A 25768-nucleotide genomic window follows, 5' to 3' on the forward strand; every position below is an offset into this window, starting at 1 on the left:
AGCTTCTGTAGCTATCCACAGTGTCAAGCCATGATTATCCTGCTTGCTTTTGGGTTTTCTCAGTGGAGGTTGACTCACAGCAGAGGAGGAGGCCAACAGTCCAGCTAACCCCACCATAGGTTTTGCTGACTTATGAATACCCCTGAGAGGACCTGTGCCACAATGAGCAAGGAATAGGTGCCTGTGCACCCTGAGGAGTCCTAACAGGTGTTGTCCTCGTGGCTGTAGGGGTAGGCGTCCTTAGCAAAGCTGGCTTCAGCTGGGCTCCCTCAGTGACAAGCTTCTCCAGCTGGGCATAGGCTGGAATTTGGGACTGTGATCCCCCTTACTTCTGCCATAGTCCTCAAGGGCCATGCTGGATGGCCCTGGCTGAGCATTAATCCACAATGGGCACTGACTGCTGCTGCTCTAGCCAGGAGTGAGTAGAGTCCCATGGCACTATTGCCATGTGGCTAGCAGCAGCCTGGGCAGAGCCCAAGTGGGTGCAGGGTCAGGACATGTCCCCACTCATCCTCTCTGCGTAGGGTGCTGGGCTGGGACCAGCTGTCCTGATCTCTGGCTGGACCTCAGGAGAACCATGACAGTAGGGCCCATTCAGAGTGACCTGTTGTTTCTCTTGCATATATTCTTCTGTGGATACAGTGTCACCGGTGTTGGACTGTGGTTACTGCCTCATTGGGGGAGTCAAGATGACCAGATTCATCTGCAAAAATGTGGGTTTCAGTGTTGGCAGGTTCTGCATTATTCCCAAAACAAGCTGGCCACCACTAAGTTTCAAGGTGAGTGATCACAGGTTGCTAACTGGAAAAATTACAAATCTATCAAAGGAAATAACCCCCAGAGGAACTTGCTAGAGTATACCTATGATTGGAAACACGCAGAACGCAGAGTGTTGTAAACTCTCTATGCAACTGCCACAACCTGAATGAGAATGGATGTATAAGGGGACCAGTGTTACAGTCCTGGTTATGTCAGTAATACCTGTACCACAGCCGGGCGCAGTGGCTCACACCTGTAATCCAAGCACTTTGCGAGGCCGAGGCGGGCGGATCACGAGGTCGGGGAATCGAGACCATCCTAGGTAACATGGTGAAACCCTGTCTCTACTAAAAAAATACAAAAAATTAGCTGGGTGGGGTGGCACGCACCTGTAGTCCCAGCTATTCAGGAGGCTGAGGCAGGAGAATGGCGTGAACCCGGGAGGCGGAGCTTGCAGTGAGCTGAGATCGTGCCACTGCACTCCAGCCTGGGTGACAAAGTGAGACTCTGTCTCAAAAAAAAAAAAAAAAAAAAAAACCTGTACCACGCTGGGCAAGCGGTATCACCTCTCTTATCCTTTAAGCCCTGGCTCAAATGTGACTGCATTCACTCATTCAGTCCTTCTTTATTGTAGCAAATGACTGAATAGTTCAGAGGTTACAAACTGGCTGCCCTTTGGCCAAATTCTGCTGGTATTTATTTGGCACAGCACTTAATATTTTTTGAGCCAACATTTAAAAATAAGGAGATTTGGCTGGGCTCAGTGGCTCACACCTGTAATCCCAGCACTTTGGGAGGCCGAGTTGGGCAGATCACCTGAGGTCAGGAGTTCGAGACCAACGTGACCAGTATGGTGAAACACTGTCTCTACTAAAAATAAAAAATTAGCTGGGTGTGGTGGCATGCATCTGTAGTCCCAGCTACTCAGGAGGCTGAGGAAGGAGAATCACTGGAACCCGGGAGGTGGAGTTTGCAGTGAGCCAAGATCGTACCACTACATTCCAGCCTGGGTGACAGAGTGAGACTCTGTCTCAAAAAAAAAAAAAGGAGATTTTACATAAAGTTCTACATTTTCAGTCCTTTGAAAAACTGGAAGATATGCAGGCCAGGGCCGGGATTCACGGTGAGCCTGTTGGCCAGGGCTGGGGGCAGGCCCTGTGTATCCTGTCCTGAGTGCCCTGCTCTACCAGTCCCAAGAGCATCCCAGCACTGACACCATCCATCAGCATGCTCACACCATTATTTTTCTCATAACAAAGATATTTATTTGTACCCAGAAAACAAGGGCTACATCCAGAGGACAACATTTCAAGATGTTCCAAGAAAGACATTTCACCCTTTTCTGTTACTGACCAGGGTCTTGTAAGCATGGGTTTGTGTCCCTGGCATGCTAAGTAGCTTCTTGTGTAGGCACTGGGGCTGCATCTCTCATGACTTAAGGGCTTGTAGCCAGGGGTGGGTCAGGGTTGGAGGCACATATGCTAGTACCCATGACACAGGGTGTTACTGTAAGGAAAGGACAATGTGCTTTGGGAGCCCAGGGGAGGGCCCGCCCACTCAGCTCACCTCCTGAGTAAGACCTTCTCACATGCCTGTCACTTTGTGTCCCAATCTCTTGGTGATGGTGTTCCTTGTACCATGGCAGGAGTGCCAGTGGTCAGCTCTTCACAGATGTTCTAAGACTTACTCTCCTTAACCTTCAGAACCTCACCTGGTACCTGGTGATGGCTGAGTAAATGCTTGAGGAATGAATAAGCCTCAGTTTCTGCATTACCACGTGACTGGATGATCCTTAAGTTCCTTCACATTGCAAAATGGACGTTTGAAGGAGAGAAGTTTGCAATCTGAATACTGGCTTTTACAATTTCTTCCACACGGTTGTGTAATCTGCTTTTCTTTAAGGCCATTGCAACTGTCGGCTTTGTTGAGCAACCTCCTTTTGGAATCCTGCCTTCGGTGTTTGAGCTGGCCCCGGGACATGCTGTATTAGTGGAGGTAGGTAATCAGACATTGGCATATATTTTCTCAACTGCTTGCATGCTTGCATTTGTCTCCATTTTCATGACTCAAGTGTCCAGTCCCATCCCATATGCCAGCCTTAGTGACTTCTGGGGAGACACATATTCTTGCATTCTGTAGGGTGATGTCAGATGTCATTTGACTGTCTTATGAGCATTTTCACAAAGCAAATGCAGATAGCCCTAGCATTGCATCACAAACCTGAGCCTTGCTAGTCCACACCTTTAGTCTGGGAGCCACCTCCACCAATGCCCAAGCTGCCTCCAAGATCTTCCCTTGGTTCTTCAGTCTCTACTGGGCCTTCCGTCCCCCACGCCCCTCTATCATCTGGTACCTGCTTATTGTGGTTATCATGACTTTTGTCTCACTTTCCTGCTTCATCCCCAGTTTGTATGGTCAGCAAGGCCCACCTCCCTTAGGCCTCATCCTGAACCTCTGCAGAAGCTCTCAGCGGTCTGCCCCTGGCTATGGGCGTCTCCTTTCCTAACTGGCCCCTTTTGCCGCCCCCCTTCAGCTGGTCACACCTGCTTGCTGGTCCCTAGAGGTGCCCATGAGAAATGGTGCTGCTTCCTGTCCCTGCTGTGGCATACTGCCACTCTCCCCAACTCCTGGTCTAGGAGTCTGGCTTCACTGCATGTGACTGGGTGTGGGGCTGCCACAGACATGCTTGGCCTTTCACACTAGCCTGCCAAGGGAGGCACCTGACGTTCAGGAGCAAAAACTGTCTGGCTTCTCGGGGGTGGATTTGGCCTGTGCCATATCACCAGGTAGTGAGATCCAGCAGCCCTTATTAGCTCTTAAACTCAACTGCGCATTGCAATCACCTGAGAGACCTGGAAACAACACCAAGGCCCCACCCCTGAGGTTCTGAGTTCACTAGACTGGGCTGTGGCCTGGGTACAGGACTTCTGAAGTCCCCCAGGGAATGCTGGTGTGCGGCCAAGTTGGAGTTTGACTGCCACGCTCTCAGGAAGGGCTTCCTCTTATCAGCTGCTTTCCAGTTTCAAGCGCCCAGTGGGTTCTGGAGCCCTAGGATGTGGCTCTCTTATTCAGGTCCCTGCTGATCTAATCCCTGATGAGAACCTAGTTCTTGGGATTGAGACTGAGCCAGTTCAGGGGCTTTGTCAGGCCTCATCAACTGCTGAGGGGCAGGTTGGGTCCACAAGGCCCATACACAGGCCAGGTTCCCTGTTCTCTTGGTGTAGTCCAGGCCTTGTCACAGGCTCATCAAAGCGTTAAGGAATTGGAACTGCTCTGCCCTGGACATCCCCCTCATCCCGTCCTCCTGGGATCTCCAAGTAAAGGAAGAGGGTAGCAGCAGGACTCTTAGGGGAGCAGCGAGGGAGCCAGGAGAGGCTTTCCCCTTTGCCTTTCTTGAGTATTTTGTTTATTGATTGTTTAGGGCTTTGTCTGTTCCAAAATGTATTCATAGTTCCAAATAAGAAATATATTTGCATGATTAGACATTCAAAAGAGAGGCTGGGTGCAGTGGCTCAGGTCTGTACTCGTAGCACTTTGGGAGGCTAAAGCAAGAGAACTGCTTGAGTCTGGGAGTTAAAGACCAGCCTGGGCAACATAGTGACATACTGTCTGTATAGACAATTTTTAAAGTAAAAAATAAATTCAAAAGAGCCAGGTGTAGTGGCTCATGCCTATAATCTCAGCACTTTGGGAGGTCAACATAGGAGGATCACTTGAGGCCAGGAGTCTGAGGTTACAGTGAACTGTGATTGAGCCACTGTACTGCAGCCTGGGCAACAGAGTGAAACCCTGTCTCTAAAAATAAATAAATAAAAATAAAATATTCAAAAGATGCACATAGGTAAACAGTGAAATGCTCCCTTTCACCCCAGTTCCTCAGCCATGCAGAGGCCACACCTGGCCAGTTTTCTGAATGCCCTTCCAGAGATAGTCTATGCCTAAATAAGCAACTGTACATGTTTTTTTCCCCATTTTTTTTTCTTCACACACAAAGTTGCCCACTCTGTACTCTGTTCTTTGCCTTGTGTTTTCACTTAACTCTATATCTTAGAGATCATTCTCATATGTTTTAGTAACTGCATAGTATCCTACTGTGTGAATGGACCATAATTTAGTTCAGCAGTGTCCTGCTGATGGACACAAAGATTTTTTTCTGATCTCTGGCTACAAATTATGTATAAATTATACATACATCACTCTGTCCAAGGATGAGTCTACCCACAGGATACAGTCCTTAAAGTAGATTTGCTGATCCAGGGCTTTGTGGCCTCATAATTGTAATGCATGTTGCCAAAATCCTTACCATGCAGATTGTACCAAGTTATACTTTCAACAGCAATATGTAAGGGTGTCTGTTTCCTTACACCTTTGCCAATACAGTATATTATCAAACTTAGAAACTGTTCATGGACATTGTATATTAAAACATACACAAAAATAGAACAATGATCACCCATGTTTTCATTACTCATCTTCAGCAATTATCAACTCTTGGCCAATCTTGTTACATCTCTACCCCTCCATTTCCCTCAGCCAATCCCCACCCTGCTCTTCTAGATGATTTTGAAGAAAATCAAGACAAAATATCATTGCATGTATCAGAATGAAACTAGACCCATATCTCTCACTGTATACAAAAATCTACTTATTAATACAATGGATTAAAGTTTAAATGTAAGACTTGAAAATATAAAACTACTAGAAGAAAATAGGGGAAATCTCTATGACATTGGTCTGGGCAATGATTTTTTTGTATACGATTTCAAAAGCACTGGCAACAAAAGTGAAAATAGGGGCCAGGTTTGGTGGCTTCACACTTTGGGAGGTTGAGGTGGGAGGATTGCTTGAGCCCAGGAGTTTGAGACCAGCCTAGGCAACATAAGGAGACCCCATCTCTAGAAAAAAATTTTAAATACTAGCCAGATGTGGTGGCATGCCCCTGTGGTCTCAGCTACTTGGGCAGCTGAAGTGGGAGGATCGCTTGAGCTCAGGTGTTAGAGGCTGCAGTGAGAAACGATCACACCACTGCACTCCAGCCTGGGTGACAGAGTGAGACCCTGTCTCAAAAAACAAAACAAACAAACAAAAAAACAAACATGAGTAGACAAATGGGATTACCTCAAACTAAAAAGCTTCTACACAGCAAAGGAAACAAGCAACAGAGTGAAGAGACAATCTGTGAAATGGGAGAAAATACTATCACATCTGAGGAGGGGTAAATTCCCAAAATGTATAAGGAACCTAACTCAATAGCAAGAAAACAACCTGCTTTTTCTAATGGGCGAAAGACCAAATAGACATTCCTCAAAAGAAGACATATAAATGGTCAACGAGTATATGAAAACATTCTCAACATAATTAATCATCAGGGAAATGCAAATTAAAACCACAGTGACACCCGTTAGATGGCTATTATCAGAAAGATGAAAGGCATGTGATGGCGAGGATGTGGAGAGAAGGGAACCGTTGCCCACTGTTGATGGGAATGTAAATTAGTACAGCCGTTATGGAAAATAATATGGAGTTCCTTCAAAAAATTAAACATAGAACTACCATATGATTCAGCAGTCCTACTACTGGGTATATATACAAATGAAATCTAGCTGGAGTGCAGTGATGTGATCATTGCTCACTGCAGCTTCTAACTCCTGGGCTCAAAAGATACCATTTAAAAGATATCCACACTCCTATGTTCATTGCATCATTCACAATAGGCAAGCTATGGAATCACCCAAAGTGTCTATTGATAGAGGATAAAGAAAATGAGGTATATGTACACAATGGAATAACAGCCTTGCAAAAGAAGGAAATCCTGTCGTTTGTGACAACATGGATAAGTCTGGAGGATATTATGTTAAGCCAAGCACAGAAAGACAAATACTGCATGATTGCACCTATATGTTGGACCTTAAATAATTGAACTCATAAAAGCAGAGAGTAGAATGGTGGTTACTGGGGCTGGAGGTTGGGGGAATTGGGGAAAAAAATAGAAAGCAAATCATTGCATTTATGACAGCTCACCTTCTGCTCTTTGCCAGTAATGAGGGGTAAAAAGCCCGTTCTTCTGGATGGTTTTCATTGACATTTCTCTTATTATGAATGAGGATATGTGTTGTCATTCATTTAAGGACCATTTGTATTTTGGTCTCTGTGAACTTTATCTTCATATCCTTTCAGCTTGCTCCTGCTTTTCTCTGGGGTGGAGCCAGGGTCAAACACTTGGCCTTAGGAGTAAAGTGGGAGGCGGCAGGGAGGGGAGCAGAGAGTGAAGAGCACAGAAAGGGGTGTGTGTCTGAGAGGAGGAGGGTGGGAGGCAGGGAGGGTGGAAGCCCTTTAATGGGAGGTAACAGAACAACCCTTCTCTCCCCCAGGTCTTGTTTTGCCCTAAGAGCCTAGGAAAGGCAGAGCAGACCTTCATCATCGTGTGCGACAACTGCCAGATAAAGGAGCTGGTGACCATAGGTGGGCTTGAGTGCACTCCCAGGGTCAGGGCTGGAGGGGCTGCCCCAGCCCCAGGGGCCACTGACCGCACTAACATTGGCAGCAGCCAAGCTGTTCCCTCTCTGTGTCAGGAGCGCACATTGAGAATGCTGCAGCCTCCAGGTGCCAGAGTCTAGTTTTGGGCCCCTTGCTCTGGTCTGACTTTGGAGACCCAAGCCAGTGTGGCCTGCAAGACAGTCCAAGGAGCCTTCTAGCAAGAGACAGATGGAAACCTGATGTGAAATCTTTCATTGTTTCATTTTGAAAGTCACTTTGATCTCCTTTGGGGAGTTGCCAGTGACTCACACATAAACAGCCAGAGCCACCTCTAGATTTCTGTAGGGTTAGAAGAGGCATCCTAAGAATTGCAACAAGATGCCCCTGGTCGCTCCTCCCTCCCTCCCTTCCTTCCTTCCTCCCTCCCTTCCTCCCTCCTTCCTTACTCCTTCCCTCCCTCCTTTTCTCTCTTCTCTCCCTTCCTCATTAATTGAGTGCCTGCTATATGCTAGGTTCTCAAAATCGCCTCCTTTTGGTCTTCAAAGATGTGAGAATGTTAACCTGTGCGCGAATATCCTCCTTTTCCCTCCAGTGTGGGCTTGCAAGAATCATGGTCAAGGCCAGCTGCATGTGGATGGAGGCATGGGTCCTGCAGCAGTCTTGGCCAGATTTCAGCCCTAGTGAGCCTTCACTGACTTCAGTTACCCTACTTCGGCAGGAATTGGGCAGCTGATTGCTTTGGATCTGATCTATATTTCTGGTGAAAAAAGCCAACCAGACCCTGGAGAGCTCACAGACTTAACAGCCCAGCACTTCATACGATTTGAGCCTGAAAACCTTCAGTCCACGGCTAGGAAGCAGCTGATTATTAGAAATGCTACGTGGGTAACCCCTGTGTCTGCCCTAATACCCAACCCTTCTCCTTGCTTACCTGGCCCTGAGTCCCAGTGAGACAGGAGGTCCTTCCAAGGGCCTGGGGAAGACTGGGCACAGAATGGATATCCAGATTCAATTGAGGGATCCAGATTGACACAGTCTATCATGGAAACCAGTAGCTACTCTTGGCTACTTACATTTAAATCAATTAAACTTAAATTAAGAGCTCACTTCCTCAGTGGCACGAGCCACATGTAGCTAGTGGCTGTCATATTGGACAGTGCAGATCTATGAGATCTCCATCCCTTCAGGAAGTTAGGTTAGACAGTGCTGCCCCAAATCATCCTGGACCCTCCCTAGCCAGCCACAGCTTTCCAGAGAGGACATACCATGCCGTGTAAGGGAATCCATCCAAGTCCCAGAGGCAGACAGACTGTGGTCTGTGCGTTTCATTCTCCTTGCCATTTATTTCTTGACCCACCTCTGAGTACCACCATGACACCAGGACAAATCTCAGGGAGCCTCCCAACCAGGGCTGCCCTGGGGACCCCAGGCATTACACAGGATTCTGTCAGTCAGGATAGCTGCAAGTCCTGGCCCTCCCGTGCTGTGGAGTTGCCACTGTTCCTATTGGCAGCCAGTGGGCACATATCTTTCTGGACACAGTGTCCTGGGAGCCCACAGCAGGAAAGGCAGAGGGCAGGGATGGGGTTGATGTGGCAAACCTTGGAAACTCATGTAGTGAGAGACACTGCAAAAGATATTCCCGATATTGGGGGGTGATGCATAGACGCCTCCACTTTAATGACTGGAGCATGAATTCCTGACTTACCATGTCCCCTGAGTCATGGTAGTTCCAATCTCCAGCTGCCATGGCTGGAAAGTGAGGGGCTCTCTTACATAGTCTCTGTCTTAGACTCCTTCACCCACCTGCTACCCCTCAACCGGGTCCCCCCAACCCAGGCTCCTCCGTTGGAAGGCTGTGAAGGCTGACCTGGTCTCTTCCTGTTCCTAGGTCCTTTGCTGCTCCCTCCTGGAGCAGGGCGGGGAGGCATGGGGTGGAGGGACCTGTTCCCGGCAGAACTGGGACATGGCCTTGGATGCATTGCCCCCACAGGCACGTGGAGCTGGCCTTCTACTGGCAGATCATGAAGCCCAACCTGCAGCCCCTCATGCCTGGAGAATTCTTCAGCATGGACAGCATCAAGTGCCACCCCGACAAGGAGACCGCCTTCTCCATCATGCCCAGGAAGGGGGTTCTCAGCCCCCACACAGACCACGAGTTCATCCTGAGCTTTTCTCCTCATGAGGTTCAAATGGTGTCATCTCAGTAGCCACACGTGGTTGGATTGTGTCTTTAGACCCCCAACCTGTGTTCTTTAATCACACTGAAGCCACAGCTGGGCCCACTGAGGTGCCATCCTGCCCAGGCCAGCACTTGGCTGAGTTGGGCTGGAGTACACACCTGGTGTGCGGGGTGAAGCAGCTCATTTTGTCTGGTCCTGATCCCAGACTCACCCTGTCTGCAGCAAGACCCTGGGCCACTTTCCTCAGCTCTGGGTGTCTCCCACATGTCTACTATGGCAAAAACATTACCATCCCCATCCATACCACAGCAGCCCCTAGACAGAGTGAGGTGCAGGGACTTGAGGGCCAGGTTAGCACAGCGCTGGCCCCAACGTGGAGTGAAGCCCTGTGGGCCACAGTTAGGCTAGAGGGGAATTCAAGCTGGGCATGAAAAGGATGCTCCAGGGCCATTGTTAGTGGGTTTGGGACTGAGATGAGTGATCCTGCCTCTAGTCCCAGCATCCAGCTGCCTCGTTGTCTGTCCTGGGAAGGTGTGGTGCTTCAGACACGTTGAGGGGCTTTGTCAGCATCAGGAAGGACTTTCCTTTCCTTCTTGCCCCCAGGCCCAGCTGAGACAGGCCCGAGTCCTGGCTCATGTTATGGCAGCAACTTCACTTTCCTAAGGAGGGGAGGAGGCAGCAGGGAAGCATCCTTGGGTTTTCAGAAGGTCCTTCTAGGCTAAGGGGAGGAAGAATTCCTGCCATGCCCCAGCCTTCTCCAGGACAACCTGCTGGAACGCGGTAGTGTTTTCAGGGCACTGTGTTTGCCTTGCAGCTGAGAGATTTTCACAGTGTGCTCCAGATGGTTCTAGAGGAAGTCCCAGAGCCTGTAAGGTGAGAGAAACTGGGCCCTGGATGAGAAGTGTTCAGCTGGGACTTCCCCTACCTTGGGGGTTCTCCTGGGGAAGGTATCAGGTGAGGGGAAGTGGGCAGCCTGGCCCCCGCAGGCTTTGGGGAGTGGGAGCATTTTTCTGCCTTGCCCTGCAACCCAGCCCTGCAATGGGCTGAGCACACTAAGCTCGCTAAACTCACTATGAGGCCACCCCAGGAACTTTGGAGCTGTGCCCCAGGCCCATTGCTGCTCTTGGGGAACCAAACTGGGGGGTGGTGAGTGTGGAGGGAAGTCTTTGCCCCCACAGTGTAAACCTTCAGGCTGGGGCTCCAGCCAGCCCGGTGCAGAGATCCCAGGCTGGAGGCTGCAGAGTGGTCCCTGGAGGCAGCAGGGCAGTGCCCCTGTCCCAGTCCTTAGGCTAACCCACTGTCACAGCTATTGGTGCTCATCACCTTTCAGGCACTGGCTAATGCCTCTGATTTAGGGGACTCAGGAGCTGTGGGTTAGGGAGTGTTTTCTTTTCACAAGGCCAAACATGTGGGACAGAGGCAGGGACACGCTAGGACGTGCTTCCAGGTGTGTTGGCTCCTAGCTCACGATGGGTTTGTGTTTAGTTCAGAAGCGGAGAACCTGGGGCACTCCTCCTACTCTGTGGATGATGTGATCGTCCTGGAAATCGAGGTGAAAGGCTCAGTAGAACCTTTCCAGGTTCTTTTACAGCCATATGCCCTCATCATCCCAGGGGAGAACTACATTGGCATAAATGTGAAGAAGACTTTTAAGGTAGGTCATTGTCTCTCCCCTGCCTAGGCTGGCCGAGGCTGTGCTGACATGGGTGCGAGTGTAGGGAAGATGTAGCAGGAGGGACAGATGGCAGCAGCCACTGCATGAAGGCTAAGGCTGTTCTCAGGGCCTTGAACCCAACTTGACTTGCACAGATGTGTAGGCCAGGCATGGCTGTCTTATTTTATCAGCCTCCCAGAATCCTCTGAAAGTTAGGGCTATGGAACCCATTCCCGTCCTTGGCAGAATATGTCAGCCACGTGTACTGCAGTGTGGAAGGAGGGTGCTTTTGGGTTGGGAGGCCCATCGCTTTGGGTGGCCAGGAATTAGCCAGGAAGTGTCATGTGGACTCTTTGCGAGCCCACAACCCTACAGTCCTTCAGCAGGTACAGAATTGACATGAAGGGGCAGTAAATGGGCAGCCCGGTCTCGGGTGTCTTTCAGATGTGGAACAACAGCAAGTCACCCATCAGATACCTGTGGGGGAAGATCAGCGACTGCCACATCATTGAAGTGGAGCCCGGCACGGGGGTCATAGGTACCTTGGGGACTGCAGGAGGGGTTGTGACCTGCTGGCTCAGGAAGAAATCTTCAGAGTTAAAGGGGCTTGTGCAGGGCTCTTGGTGTCCTGTGACTGTTCTGGCTGAGGCCTGGGATGTGAGGGAGATGAGAAGTCCTTGCAAGCCAGATGTCTGGGCCCAACCATAGGAGGAAACTGCCCCTGCTTCTCCTCTCCGCCTCTCCCTTTCCCTCTCTCTCTCAGAGCCCAGTGAGGTCGGTGATTTTGAGTTGAACTTTACTGGGGGTGTCCCCGGCCCCACAAGCCAGGACCTGCTGTGTGAAATCGAAGACTCGCCCTCGCCAGTGGTGTTACACATTGAGGCAGCCTTTAAGGTGCTGCAGGTGGAGCTGGGCAGCGGGGTGGGCCCAGGGAGGTGGCAGGGCTGGGACACAGAGCCATCCCCAGGTGGCCCAGTGACAGGCCCTCTGGGTGTCTCAGGGGCCTGCCCTCATCATCAACGTCTCAGCCCTTCAGTTTGGTCTGCTCCGCCTGGGGCAGAAAGCCACAAACTCCATCCAGATCCGGAACGTCAGCCAGCTCCCAGCCACGTGGCGCATGAAGGAGAGCCCAGTCTGCCTCCAAGAAAGGCCTGAGGATGTAAGTCGGGCACTGCTGGTTCCTGTGGTGCCCCCACAATGAGCCCATTTAGCTTGCCCTGGTCGAACTTGCCCTGGTGCATTTAGATCAGAACTTCGAGGCTGGGGGAGGAAAAGCCTGCCTGGTGACTTCCACCTGGTGGTGCCTCCGGTTCTCCCCATCGCTGAGGCAGCTCAGCTCCTCTCTACAGCCAAATGTAACCCCCCACCAGCATTTCCTGTGCCTTTTGCTACCATCGGATTCAGAAACAGGGCATGGGTTTCTCCCTCATCAGAGCCGCCCGAGGCAGGAAGAAATGGGCAGCTAGGTTGGGCAGGAAGCCTCCAAGGCTGCTGCTGCTCCGGCCACATTCCCACCTCCTCCCCACTCTCTGGAAGGTTCGGATCTTCCCAGAGATCTACTACCAGATGGCATCTGGTCACAGGCTGGCAGCCCAAACCCAAGGCTCCAAAAAGAAAATTCAAGATTTATTTCCACTCAAATAGCACTTTTCTTTTCACGATAAAAGTAGAAAAAAAGCAGCTAAGTATTATCATAATCATATTTAAATGCAATGGGTGTCTTGTCTGGAACAAGACAAAGTCACACAAAGCACCAGCTACTCGTAAAGTGTCCACAGTGAGTCGTACATCACTGCCCCTTCACCACGGTGTGGCTGCAGCTCCCTGGTGGACCACACATGTGAGACCCTGGCTATGTCTGTTTGGTGACTGCACTCTCCTTCTGGCTGCTTTCCACCGAGGTCCCCATCCTGCTTGCCCACTTGCCTTCCGAGTCAGAACACCGCACACTTCTCCTTCTGTATTAGGGAGCCCAGGGAAGACAATCCAAGCCATGCATATACCTTATTTTGCTAGTGTGCATTCCTTTTCTCCAGGGAAGTGGACTTTGCTTTTCGTTCCGGGGAGGCCTTGCTCCTTTATCTGACGGCCTGTAGCTGGGCACTCTGAAACCTAGAGTTTATGACAGTGTGCATGGAATTGCCAACGCCATTGCCAAGTACCTATTACACAGGCTTGGAGTTCAATGCTCTCCCCCGCAGGGCTCATTAATCTCCCACCATGGATCCTGAAACCACAGAAGACTAAGGCTGGGGCTTGGGCTGGGATGGGGCTGGGGGCAGGGTGGCATCAGTATCTTTAGTGTCCACGTTATGTTTAGCCAAGGCATTTGAACCCTTTCTTCAAGTGAAACTTTATGCAAAAGCCCAGTACATAGAATAAAGTGTGACTGCTCTAGCCACCCAGAGACCCCCTTGTTAGGCACCTCTGCCCCATCCTGCTTCTCCCCACATTCCAGTCCCCTGCACTTCCAGGGATTTCCTGGGATTTTCCAGAGCACAGTTGGAAGCTTACAGACCCCAGTCAGCCTCCTTATTTGATAGAGGAGAGACTGGAAGGGGCAGGGCTTCCCCAGCGTGTACGGCTGATGGGTAGCGGCATCACACCTGATCCCTCTTCTCTAGTTTCCAGTCTGTGGTGTTTTCCCACTGTGAAGAATAATTATGTTTTATAATGGAAATAATTGCCAATGTTATAGTATTGTAAGATTTATGTCATAAGCAAGGCTGATGGGAATCCCGTCTCTACAGTTCTCTGCACTCTATTCTTTTGAGCTCTCAAAAGAATGTTGGGAGTTGGGGTTTGTTAGATGGTCTCAGATTAGGGGACACAGAGCTGCTGAAACCCAACCCCAGACTACAGCCACCCCCAGAGCTCCAGAGCTCCAAGGGAGATGCACATGAGCAACAAAGACAAAATAAAGCAAAGTGGCTCCTTCCTTACAGGGACAAGTGTCCTCTCTCAGTCAGGGCAGGAAGAATGGAATGTAAAGAGCCCTCCCCAGATGGGGACACTTTCCTTCCTACTCTTTCCCTTCCCCTCTCCCTTTGTGTGTGTGCCTGGCATGGGAGGAGGGGCAGACAGGGCAGGGGGGCGGTAAATAAAGCTGAAACTGCAGTGGGGGACAGAAGGAGGGGGTGGGGGAAAGACCATGTGGGTGCAAAGGAGAAATCTGTGGCCACAGCAGCCTCTCCCCACCCCCAAACTAGTGACCTGGTGGCTTTCCTCAGTTGAAGCTGCTCAGAGGGCCACCCCCCTAGTTTGGCTCACCAGCTCTCCTCTGGCTCCCTAGCTCTCCCCATTTTCCCTGGAGCACCTCCCTCCACCTTCTATCTCTCAGATCTGGGCCAGGGCATGGGGCCCTCTGGCTTACGTATTCCTTTACTTGGAGACTCAGTTTCTATGCTCTTAATCCCGAGACTTGTGGCTCTGGTCCCCCACCTGCTTGCCTGTTTCTGGATCCCAGATGGTTCTTGGAAGAGCTGGGGCAGCTTAGGGGCGACCTTGGTTGGGCATGGCCAGCCCCCAGTTCCTCTGCAATTCCAAGTGTCCTCAGTGCTCATCCTCCTGAGTGTTCTCCGGGGCAGGTGTCTCCCTTCGACATTGAGCCTTCAAGTGGCCAGCTTCACTCTCTGGGGGAGTGCAAGGTGGACATCACCTTGGAGGCCCGGCACTGCCAGCATCTGGAGACCGTCCTGGAGCTGGAGGTGGAAAATGGGGCCTGGAGGTAAGGGGGCCTTGGGAAGAGTCACTACAACAAACTCTATGCATATTTGTGGTGTATTTATCTATATTATATATTTATCTAGAGATGTTCTGGATTTAAAACTACTGAATCCAGAAAATTAGTATTCTATAAAATTTGTCAATTACAGAAAAGAAACTCAAAATGACCTGCAATCCATTCCCTAGAGACGATCCACTGATTATATTATGTATATATCTTTCTAGGGTGTGTGTACTAAAGGGATGTAAATTAGTATAACCACTTTCGAAACTACTTTAGCATTAGCTAGTGTTTGCCCTTCTGAGTATACTCCCAGGGAAATCCTTATACATGCGCAGTGGGAGATGTGTGCTCATGTAGGAATGCTCAGGCTGGACTGTTCCTACAGGATAAACTAGAGAAAAACACTGTCTGTCAACGGGAGAATGGACATTTAAAAAAGTGTGACATATTTAGATGAGCACACACCATTATATTCTGGGAGGAACATGCTAGAGGTTTCAAAGATTTTAGTAGTATTCCTTTTTTTTCTTCTTCATTCTCCCTCCACTCCCCCACTTCCCTCCTTCTCTCTCTTTCTTTCTAGTGGAAAACTTCTCACATATATAAAAACAAAGGGAATAGTGTAATAAACCCCCATGTACTCTTTCCTCCCTTCAATAATTGTCAACTCACTGCAAGTACTGTTTCATCCATATCCCCTATCTCTTTCTCCCCACTCCTTCCCAAATTATTTTCAAATAAAATATTCATTTTCCTGCTGGGTGTGGTGGCTCACACCTGTAATCTTAGCACTTTGAGAGGCCGAGGCAGGCGGATCACGAGGTCAGGAGTTCGAGATCAGCCTGACCAATGTGGTGAAACCCCGTCTCTACTAAAAATACAAAAATTAGCCAGGTGTGGTGGTGCTCGCCTGTAGTCCCAGCTACTTGGTAGGCTGAGGCAGAAGGATCACTTGAACCCTGGAGGTGGAGGTTGCAGTGAGCTGAGATCGTGCCACTGCACTCCAGCCTGGGCAACAGAGCGAGACTCCATCTCAAAAAAAAAAAAAAAATATATATATATATATATATTCATTTTCTTAAGCTGGCTGGTGATAGTATTTTGTTTCTAAAGTTGTGTGGAGGTAGTACATAGATGTTGTTTTATTATTAAACTATATATATGTTTAAACTGTATATATGTTTTATTCTCATTTGTGCGTATATTTGGTGTTTCATTGTAAAAACATTTAAATGCTCATTTAAATATTTATGGATGCTCTTGAATTATCCTCCAAAAAGACTGTGTCATTTTATACTTCTGCCTACAGTGTGTGAGACTAGCCACTACCCCACACTCTCACCATGACAAATGTTGTCGGACTTTGTATACTTGACCATCTGACAGTTGTTCGAATGTCCTCTCCTGTGATAACAAATACAGGTCTAGATATGAGTCTTTGCACTGGTCCTTCAGGGTACTTTGTAGGCATTAGATGTGAAGGCTAAGTCTGCCTGCTGCTCAGGGGAAGGGCTTTCTATTAAGTCTTTGCATATTTCCTTTCCTTTTCTGTCTCTGTTCTTTCTCCTGAAAGGACCTTGTATTATCAGAATGTTTATAGTAGCAGGTGATGGAAACACAGACATTACCAACTTAGGCAAAAAAGAGGAAGCACTGGCTCATGTAACTGGGCATTCCCACCTTGCTGAATCCAAGGGCCCAACCCTTTCCCTTTGTCTGGTCTTCTGCTTTCTCTCTTTCTCTACCCTCTTTCCCACTTCCCTACCTCCATCCCAGTCCCAACACTCACATCTGCTGCTCTTTCTTTGTGGGCCTTTCTCTCCCCTGTCGACAAGGGCCCTTAGCACTCTGCCTTGGGGAGAGGCCACTTAGAGCTCCAGGGTCACACACTCCCAGCTTAACAACCTCTGAAAGTGAATCTAGCTCTTTCCAGAGATAGGCTCTGCTTGCTCTTGTGTGGGTTGTGTGCCCGCCCCTTCCCCTACTGGGTGGCAGGAGGATCTGTCTCCAGAAGCGGCAATCATGTTTTCAAATGTCAAGCTTTGTTGGTCTTGGGTCTTTCCTTTTCTATAGTAATCTGTTATAGTCTTATCAATGCAGCAGCCTCTCAGATTCCCCCAAGAAAACTAATTTCTGTTTTCCCAGATGTTGGAGTGCTTCTCCTTTACTTTTTGAGCTTTCTTCTACTTCTGTCTAGTCCTGTTTTTGAATGGAGGAGGAAATTGATTTGCCTAAGGAGCTGGTGGTGTAAGTTTCTTCTGAGTAAAAGGGGGTAGATGTGGAGAGCACCCTTCTTCTAAGGGGTGAAGTACATGTGAGTCACCACCCTCAGAGCACACAGCTAGCCTGAATCCATCAGAGAAAGGGACCTTTGGGGAAAACAGCCCTAAACAAACAGTGGAGAAAACCCACAATGGCCAGCTACACAAATCAATCTGTGCCTTCATTCATAAATAAGAATTTTTTCTTATTTAGAAATCATTCTAATTTATGAATGAAGGCATAGCATCTTTTTGGTTGTTTCTTCCTCGTGACAGTTGAGAGGTCCAATGTTACTGCAGGCTCTGCCCTGGCCTCTCTCCAGCATGACACCTACAGTCTTCAGTGGGGGCAAATGCTGTGGCAGCCCAGTCTTTTTCTTAATTTTCAATTTTAATTTTTATTATTTGTACAAATGTATGGGGTACGTGTGCAATTTTGTTACATGTGTAGATTATATAGTGGTCAAGTCAGGGCTTTAGGGTATCCATCACCCAAATAGCATACATTGTACCCATGAACGAATTTCTCGTCACCCATTTTGCTCCTACGCCCTCACCCTTCCAAGTCTCCATTGTCTATCATTCCAATCTCTATGTCCATATGTACACATTTTTAGCACCCACTTAAGAGTGAGATCATGTGATATTTGACTTCTGTGCCTGAGGCAGCTCACTATTCCGTGTGTTGCTCTGAGCTCTGGGGCTGGAGCCCTGACATGGCTAAGCCAATCGATATTCAGCAGTGTTTTGCTCAGCTCCCCTGCCCTTTGATGCCCTCATTCCATCGTTAAAGATTGCATTGCATGTCACCTGTGCAGGGATTTCAAGCAGCAGTTTTGTTCTCCTCTGTTTTATCAGTTAACCTGATCACATTCTTTCTTTCTCCTATTTTCTTTTCCTTGTTCGCATAGCATTATATTTGCTTTATTATCTTTTATTTGAAAATATTCACAAATAGGGCATTTGCTAGATATTACATTTCTTTGCATTCACTATTTGTCTGTTTGGCACAAAGCTAGCTTTCTGCCTGTGTCAGCTTTGGATATGCCTTCCTCACTAAGCTTGCTCATTTTTAGCTTAATCATTGATTGAAAGTGAGATAATATGACTCTTCTTTTCACTTGAAGACTTAGAGGCTATTGTAGGGTTATTAGTTGGTCTAATTTCAATATTGTTGTGTCTCAAGAATAGGGAGGCCTGAGGAGAGGGAGAGAGACAGGGGAATGACTAGTAAGTAGAGAGTCAAAACACACACTGCATTTACCAGTTGAGCCCATTGTCTTATATGGTTGCTGTTTATGGCACCCCAAAACAATTACAGTAGTAATGTCAAAGATCACTGATCACAGATTACCATAACAGCTATAACAAAAAAGTTTGCAAGACATGACACAGAGACATGAAACGAGAACATGCAATTGGAAAAATGACATTGATAGGCTTACTCAATGCAGCGTTATCACAAACCTTCAATTTGTAAAAATCACAGTATCTGTGAAGTGCAATAAGGCAGAGCATAATAAATATGAGGTATGTCTGTAACTGAATGTCTTATTATAGGTCAATTTAGACTTTTTTCTTGGCTGGGCACAGTGGCTCATTCCTGGAATCCCAGCACTTTGGGAGGCTGAGGTTGGCGGATCTCCTAAGGTCAGGAGTTCAAGACCAGGCTAGCCAACATGGCGAAACCCCATTTCTACCAAAAATACAAAAATTAGCTCAGTGTGGTGGTGTGCACCTGTAATCCCAGCTACTCGGGAGGCTGAGGCATGAGAATAGCTTGAACCTGGGAGGCAGAAGCTGCAGTGAGCCGAGATTGTGCCACTGCACTCCAGCCTGGGCAACAGAGCAAGACTCTGTACCCCACCCCTCACCTCCCCAGAAAAAGATGTTTTTCTTTACTCAGTTTTGGTAGTTTGCATCACTCTAGGAATTCAGGAATTTGTCAGTTTTATCTGTTATGTAATTTGTTGGTACATAGTTGTCAGTGGTGTTCTCTGATAATTATTTTTATTTCTGTATGATCAGTAGTGATGTCCCCACTTTCATTCCTGATTTCTCTAATTTGAGTCTTGAGCAAATTTTTCTTGGTCAGTCTAGTCTAGATAAAGGTTTATCAATGTTGTTGATATTTTCAAAGAACCAGCTTTTGCTTTTGTTGATTTTCTGTAATGTTTTTCTATTTTCTATTTCATTTATCTCTGCTTTCTTGTCTTTATTATTTCTGTCCTTCCAGTTGCTTTGGGTTTAGTTTGCTCTTTCTAGTTTCCTAAGGTGAAATCTTAGGTTTTTGATTTGCAATCTTTCTTTTTTTTTTTTTTTTGTTTAAAGAAAGTGGTATTTACAAATATAAATTTTCCTCTTACCACTGCCTTAGCTGTATCCCATAACTTTTCATAAATCATGTTTTCATTTTCATTGATATAAAAGTATTTTCTAATTTTTCTTGTGGTTTCTTATTTGAGTTGTTTATGAATGTGTTATTTAATTTGTACATATTTTTGTTTCACAAATTTCTTTCTGTTAATTTCTAATTTGATTCTATTGTTGTAGGAGAACCCACTTTGTATAATTGCAGTCCTTTAAAACTTATTGAGGCTTGTTTTACGGGCTATTCTGGAGAATATTCCTTGTGCGCTCGAGAAAAATATGTATTCTGCTGTTATTGTGTAGAGTGTTGCCTGCTGGTTCTGTTTGGTTCATAGTGTTGTTTAACTCTTCTATTTCAATGTTTATCTTCTGGTTAGTTGTTTTTCCATTATTAAAAAATGGGCTGTTGAAGTCTCCAACCATTATTGTTGAATTGTTGACTTCTCCTTCAATTCTGTCAGTTTTTGCTTCATGTATTTTGGGGTGCTGTTGTTAGATACATACATGTTTATAATTGTTATATCTTCCTAATTGATCTTTTTATAATTATAGAATACCCTTCCTTGTCTCTAATAATAATTTTTGTCTTAAAGCCTATTTTATCTAACATTCATATATCTCCTGGAGCTCTCTTTTGGGTACTGTTTGCATGATATATATTTTTCCATCCTTTTTCTTTTAAACTATTTGTGTCTTTGAATCTAAAGTGTCTCTTGTAAACAGCATATACTTGGATCATTTTTAAAAAATCAATTTTGCTAATCTCTAGCTTTTGATTGGATTGTTTAATCCATTTATATTTAATGTAAATACTGATAAAGTAGAACTTACATCTTCCATTTTGCTATTTGTTTTCTGTATGTATTTTGTGTTTTTGCTCCTGCATTCCTCCATTATTGCCTTCTCCTTTGTTAGATAGGTATTTTCTAGTATGCCATTTTAGTTTCCATGTTTCTTTTACTTTTTAAAAAGTTATTTTCTTACTGCTTGCCAGGGCTTTATAGTTAATATCTTAATTTCCAAACAGTCTGGTTTAGATTAGCACCAACTTAATTTCAATAGTCTGAAATGTTACTGTAATATAGCTCAGCTCTATTCTCTCCCCTTCCTTTGTACTATTATTGTCATACAAATTACATATTTATACATTATAGGCCTATCAAGACAGTTTTATAGTTATTGGTTGATATAGTTGCCCTTTAAATCAGATAGAAAAGTATGCAAAAATACATTTATTCTGTCTTTTGTATTTACATATGAATTTACCTTGATATGGTTGTATCAGTCAATGCTTAATATTTATTTATTAATAACCTATTAAGAAATTTATTACAAAGAATCAGTTTACACAACTATAGGGACTAACCAGGCAAGCCTAAAATCTGTCGGGCAGGTTTTCAGGAAGGGCGTGCTGGCATTTTTGGGGACAAGATGAACCTGTTATAAACACATGGAATTTCTTTGTCTGGGTAAACCCATTCCTGCTTTTAAGACCTTTTAGTGGCCAGGCATGGTAGCTCACCTTTGTAATCCCAGCACTTTGGGAGGCCAAGGTGGACAGATCACTTGAGGTCAGGAGTTTGAGACCAGCCTGGCCAACACAGTGAAACTTCATCTCTACTAAAAATACAAAAACTCACAGGGCATGGTGAAACATGCCTGTAGTCCCAGATACTCGGGAGGCTGAGGCAGGAGAATCACTTGAACCCGGGGAGGTGGAGGTTTCAGTGAGCCAAGATTGTACCACTGCACTCTAGCCTGGGTGACAGAGTGAGACTCTGTCTCAAAAAAAAAAAAAAAAAAGACCTTTCAACTAATTGAATCAGGCCCATCTAGATGACCTAGGATAATCTCCTTTACTTAAACTTAACTGATTATGAACATTAATCATACCTACAAAATACCTTCAGCTGTTCAGACAAGCTCCTGCTCTCACAACAAGAAAAGACTGAACAAACTGAAATGATGATTTTTCTTAGATCTATCAGAGAATTGAGGTTACAGGACAAATGGCCATCCCAAAAGCTGGAGATATCGGCAAATACTGAGAATACAGATCAGTTTACCTGAAGCAGAAGAGCACTTAAATGGTTGCTTCAACAAATTCCTGGTGGCTGAGTATAGGCTAGCTTAAGAGTTTAAAAATCCTGGGGGCTCAGTAGGTTCTCATGATGAAAACTGGAAAAAAAATTCTCTCTTGTTTAGCCAGGGTGGGAAGGGGAGGGGAAGTAACCATTCTGAAATATGCCCAGAGGAAAAGTGAAATTAAGCCACTTTGAAATAAGCCTACAGTGTTTTTGCAACAATTTCTCTTACACCCGAGATTTCTACTTTTTGAGCAATTATAAATGGTACTATATTTTAAATTTCAGTTTCCATGTGTTCGTTGTTAGTGTATAAAAATGTGATTGATGTTTGTATATTGATCTTATACCCTGAAACTTTGCCAAACCCACTCATTAGTTCTAGAGTTTCTAAAAATACAGATACCTTGGGATTTTCTGCATAGACTGCATGTCATCTAGAAATAGGGACAGCTTTATTTCTTTTCTGATCAGTATGCCTTTTGTTTCCTTGTGTTCCAGCTACCTTCCTGTGTATGCTGAGGTACAGAAGCCCCATGTGTACCTACAGAGCAGCCAGGTGGAGGTTAGAAATCTCTACCTGGGTGTGCCTACGAGGACAACCATCACACTTATCAATGGCACCCTCCTGCCCACCCAGTTCCACTGGGGCAAGGTGAGTGAGCCCACAGCATCAGGCAGCAGTCTGCAGCCCTCAGCAACAGAGGCCCATGTAGAGGCGGGGCATTGTCCCCCAAATGTCCTCGCAGAACAGAGATACTCAGCCTCTCTCCCACAGCCTGTCCCTTGGTCCATAGTGTGCGTAAAAGCTCCTCATAGGAGCAGGGTATCTGGTCCAGCTTTTTCTTGCCCTGCCTCTAGGGAATTCCAGTTCCCTGCCCAAGAAGGAGTTTCTGGTGAACACAGCTAGAGCCTCCCAGCCTGCATTGCCCATGACTGGCCCAGGTAGCTGTTGGAGCCCAGTTGTGGTGCTGCTCCTGCCTGTGGCTGACTAGGGAGCTCTGGGTGTTGTGGGACATAAGGCCAGATCCATGTGCACCAGAAGCATCTGCCTTCTGCTGCCCATCCCTCGGGGCCTTCAAGGGCAGTTTCTTTAGTCCAGACAACCTCCCAACAAGTGGTAAATTCCATCCAGGGTTGGGGAGGAGAGGAGAAGGGACCCCTGGTTTATCCCCAGAAGTGAGCACCCAGCCCTGTCAGTTTTGCTGCGGGCCCCAGTCTGCCAGTCTCTAGCATTGCATGCGGCAGTGCTGAGCGCTCTCTGGATACTGGTCCATTCTGGGAGCCCAGTAAATGCCAACAGTCTCACTCATGTCTGCCAGCTCCTAGGGCACCAAGCAGATTTCTGCATGGTGACAGTCTCCCCCAGACATGGCCTGCTGGGCCCCAGCGAGGAGTGCCAGCTGAAGTTGGAGCTGACTGCTCATACCCAGGTGAGTAAGGCAATGTAGGGCCCGAGTGACTGGGAAGGCACCCTGCCAACCTTATGTACCTGTGCCCCCAGGGAGGCCCTAGCTTAGGCCACACTGCTGGTTCTTGTGGGTGGGGAAGAGATTTCTTGCATTTGGTTCTGGGGTCCCCATTCCTGCTGTGTCTGCTCCCTAGGGACACATGGTCAGAGAGCCTGGAGCAGGCCTGGATGTGCCCTGAGCTTTTGGCCATGCTCTGTGCTGGCCTTTGGCGTGAGCTTTTGCCCTCCCCAGGCCATTCTCTGTGGCCACAGCTGGGCCCAGCTTTCTGATTTGCCCAGAGATTCCAGAGCAGAGCTGTTGCTCACAGCAGGCACTGTGCCAGGTACTGCTTGGAGGCTAACTGGTACAGAGGTTTTCCCCTGGAGTGGCCCAGAGGAAGGCCATCAGGGTGGAATATGCTCAGTCCTAGGGCCGTTCCTATCTGTCCCTTTGTGGTTCTTGTGGGAAAAGAAACTTCCTCCTTGCAGAGACTTGCAGACTGAGGTCTCAGTTCCCACTGGCAAATATGGGGATGGCCGGCCTGAGCTCTGGGACACCAGACAGGCAGGCCCGGGTGTGGAACAGATCTTGCTCAGGGAGGGTTTGATTTCTGGGGTAGCAGCTTCAACAGAGGAAGTGTGCAGCTTCTCCAGAGGCCCTCTCTGAGGGATCTCCCTTCACGTGGGCATGCCCAGATATTTGGGGCAGACTCAGACAGCCATAAGCCCTTGAGGAAAGGGCCAGGCCTCCTGGGGCCGAGGGCGGGCCGACTGGCTGGGCTCACTGGAGGGACTGGAGATGAGCCTGGCCAGAGGTCAAGGCCTTCATGTTGACCCCTCCACCGCAATCCCCTGTGCTGCGGAAGACCATCCGGGCTCATCTTCAGAGGCCCCAGCCCTGGTCTGACCCCTGTATGGGCTTTCTTACAGGAACAGCTGACCCATCTGGCCCTCCCTTGTCACGTGTCAGGCATGAAGAAGCCACTGGTTCTAGGCATTTCTGGGAAGCCCCAGGGACTGCAAGTGGCCATCACCATCTCTAAGGAGAGCTCTGATTGCAGGTGAGCCCAGGGTTGGGGGTCTGGGGGTGGCAGTGGCCTGAGAAATGAGGCAACTGCACCTGGGACCAGCACGCACTGTGGTGTCAGTCTGCGCCCATCCGATTCCTGCAGCCAGGAAACGCCACAGTGTTATTGCGGCCATTCACCACTCCTGTAGGGACAGCTCCCTTTACCCCGTCCCTGCCCTCTGTGTGGTCTCCCTCCACACACTTGGAGGCCTGGTGCCCAGACAGGCAGGAGATGGCAGGGGACAGGGCTGTAGGTATCCTGGGCTTGCCCCCATGAGGCCCAGCAACTGGGAGCCAGGCCAGCTCGCCCCTGGCCAGGGACAGTTTGTGCAGAGTTTGAGGCCTCTCTCAGCATCATGGGCGGGCAGGAAAGGTGGGTCTGTGATTGGCAGCTCAATGAAACAGGAGTCTGAGGATGCAGCCTGGTGTCTGGGCAGCTTCTGCACGCCCACCCAAGATAGCTCTCTGGGCAGGGCCAAGGGTGGCGTGTTACATGGTCCAATGGACACAGGACAGTGTTTTCAGCACAGAGCAGTGGCCAGACCACCCAAAGGAGCTCCGCCTGGACTTTGGCTCAACGGTGCCACTGAGGACCCGTGTGAATCGCCAGCTCATTCTCACCAATCACTCCCCAATACAGACCCCTTTCTCCCTCGAGTTTGAGTACTTCGGGAGCCCCCAAAACAGCCTCAGCAAAAAGACCAGCCTGTAAGTCTTGCTTCTTTTATTTCCCAGGGCAGATGAAGCTGGATGGGGTGTACCCTGTTGAGCCTCTCTGTGGCTTAGGTGGCCAGTGGCCGGACGGTGTGAGAGATGGGAGTGTGTGTTTTTATAGGTAGACTTGGGGACAGGCAGAGAGGAAATGGCTCCTGCTGTCCACCTCTCAGGCCCTGAGTGGGCCTGTGGGAGAGGCTGGGATTGTGGCCCCTTGTCCTAAGCCTGGCCTACTGGAGTGGAGGCTCCTGATGGACCAGACAGATGGGCCTGTGGTGAGGGAGCGGTTACTGTAGACAGAAGGAACTGTGCAGGCCAAGGGGTGGGAGGAAGAGTTCAGGAGCAGGGAGTCTTCAGGGACCACTGATAGCGCGTTTGGGCTGACATGTGGAGAGTGAAATGGGGTGACCCGTAGATAAGATACTGATCAGCAAAGCTGCTATGTGTAAGGACGGAGGCAAGATCTAGAGTGCTGCTTACACATACACAGACACACACACACACACACACGTACATATACCCACACATGCATGCACACATACATATACACATGCATACACATACACACGTGTGTGCATGTACACACATGCATATACACATATGCATACACAGACACAAATATACACATGCACACACATACATGCTCATACACACACACACACACACACACACACACACACACACACACAGAGGTGTGCCAGAACCAGCTAGCACTGGTTCAGGAGAACTGATTGTTAAATATTCAGGAATTTTGCAAATCTCTAACTTGAAATCAAACATTATAATTTAGGACTTTTTTTTCTGGAATCCCCACTGTGTGGACACCTCACCACCTAATCTAGTGAAGCAAGAGGGCCCAACCTTGAAACCACTGCTATGGGTGGAAGGGGCACTTTCTATTGTGAAAAGCAAGTGTGTACCCAGTGCTGGACAGATGTCAGCAAGAAAAACTGGAAATGGGCCTGTTGCAGAATTCTGGGCTAGAGATGGGGAGTCTGCGCTGGGTTTGCGTCCAGG

At 47.9% G+C, this 25768-nt stretch overlaps 1 protein-coding gene across 3 annotated transcripts in view; it reads left to right on the forward strand.

The window, feature by feature from the left end:
• DLEC1 (DLEC1 cilia and flagella associated protein) overlaps window positions 1-25768 on the forward strand; it is a 66265-nt gene that overhangs the window by 29204 nt on the left and 11293 nt on the right. For 2 of the 3 annotated variants that reach the window (XM_015131350.3, XM_077992144.1), the window contains exons 9-23: window positions 643-779; window positions 2662-2754; window positions 7131-7221; window positions 7955-8117; window positions 9230-9422; window positions 10234-10292; window positions 10905-11073; window positions 11518-11611; window positions 11837-11967; window positions 12074-12232; window positions 14661-14800; window positions 22020-22173; window positions 22841-22951; window positions 23899-24029; window positions 24563-24745. In XM_015131350.3, the coding sequence (XP_014986836.3) occupies window positions 643-779; window positions 2662-2754; window positions 7131-7221; window positions 7955-8117; window positions 9230-9422; window positions 10234-10292; window positions 10905-11073; window positions 11518-11611; window positions 11837-11967; window positions 12074-12232; window positions 14661-14800; window positions 22020-22173; window positions 22841-22951; window positions 23899-24029; window positions 24563-24745 (2008 nt within the window). Of the gene's footprint in view, window positions 1-642; window positions 780-2661; window positions 2755-7130; window positions 7222-7954; window positions 8118-9229; window positions 9423-10233; window positions 10293-10904; window positions 11074-11517; window positions 11612-11836; window positions 11968-12073; window positions 12233-14660; window positions 14801-22019; window positions 22174-22840; window positions 22952-23898; window positions 24030-24553; window positions 24746-25768 lie in introns of all 3 variants that reach the window. The other variant, XM_077992145.1, reaches the window with a different exon arrangement.

The sequence above is a fragment of the Macaca mulatta genome, chromosome 2 (genome assembly GCF_049350105.2).
Source record: "Macaca mulatta isolate MMU2019108-1 chromosome 2, T2T-MMU8v2.0, whole genome shotgun sequence".
NCBI lineage: Eukaryota > Metazoa > Chordata > Mammalia > Primates > Cercopithecidae > Macaca > Macaca mulatta.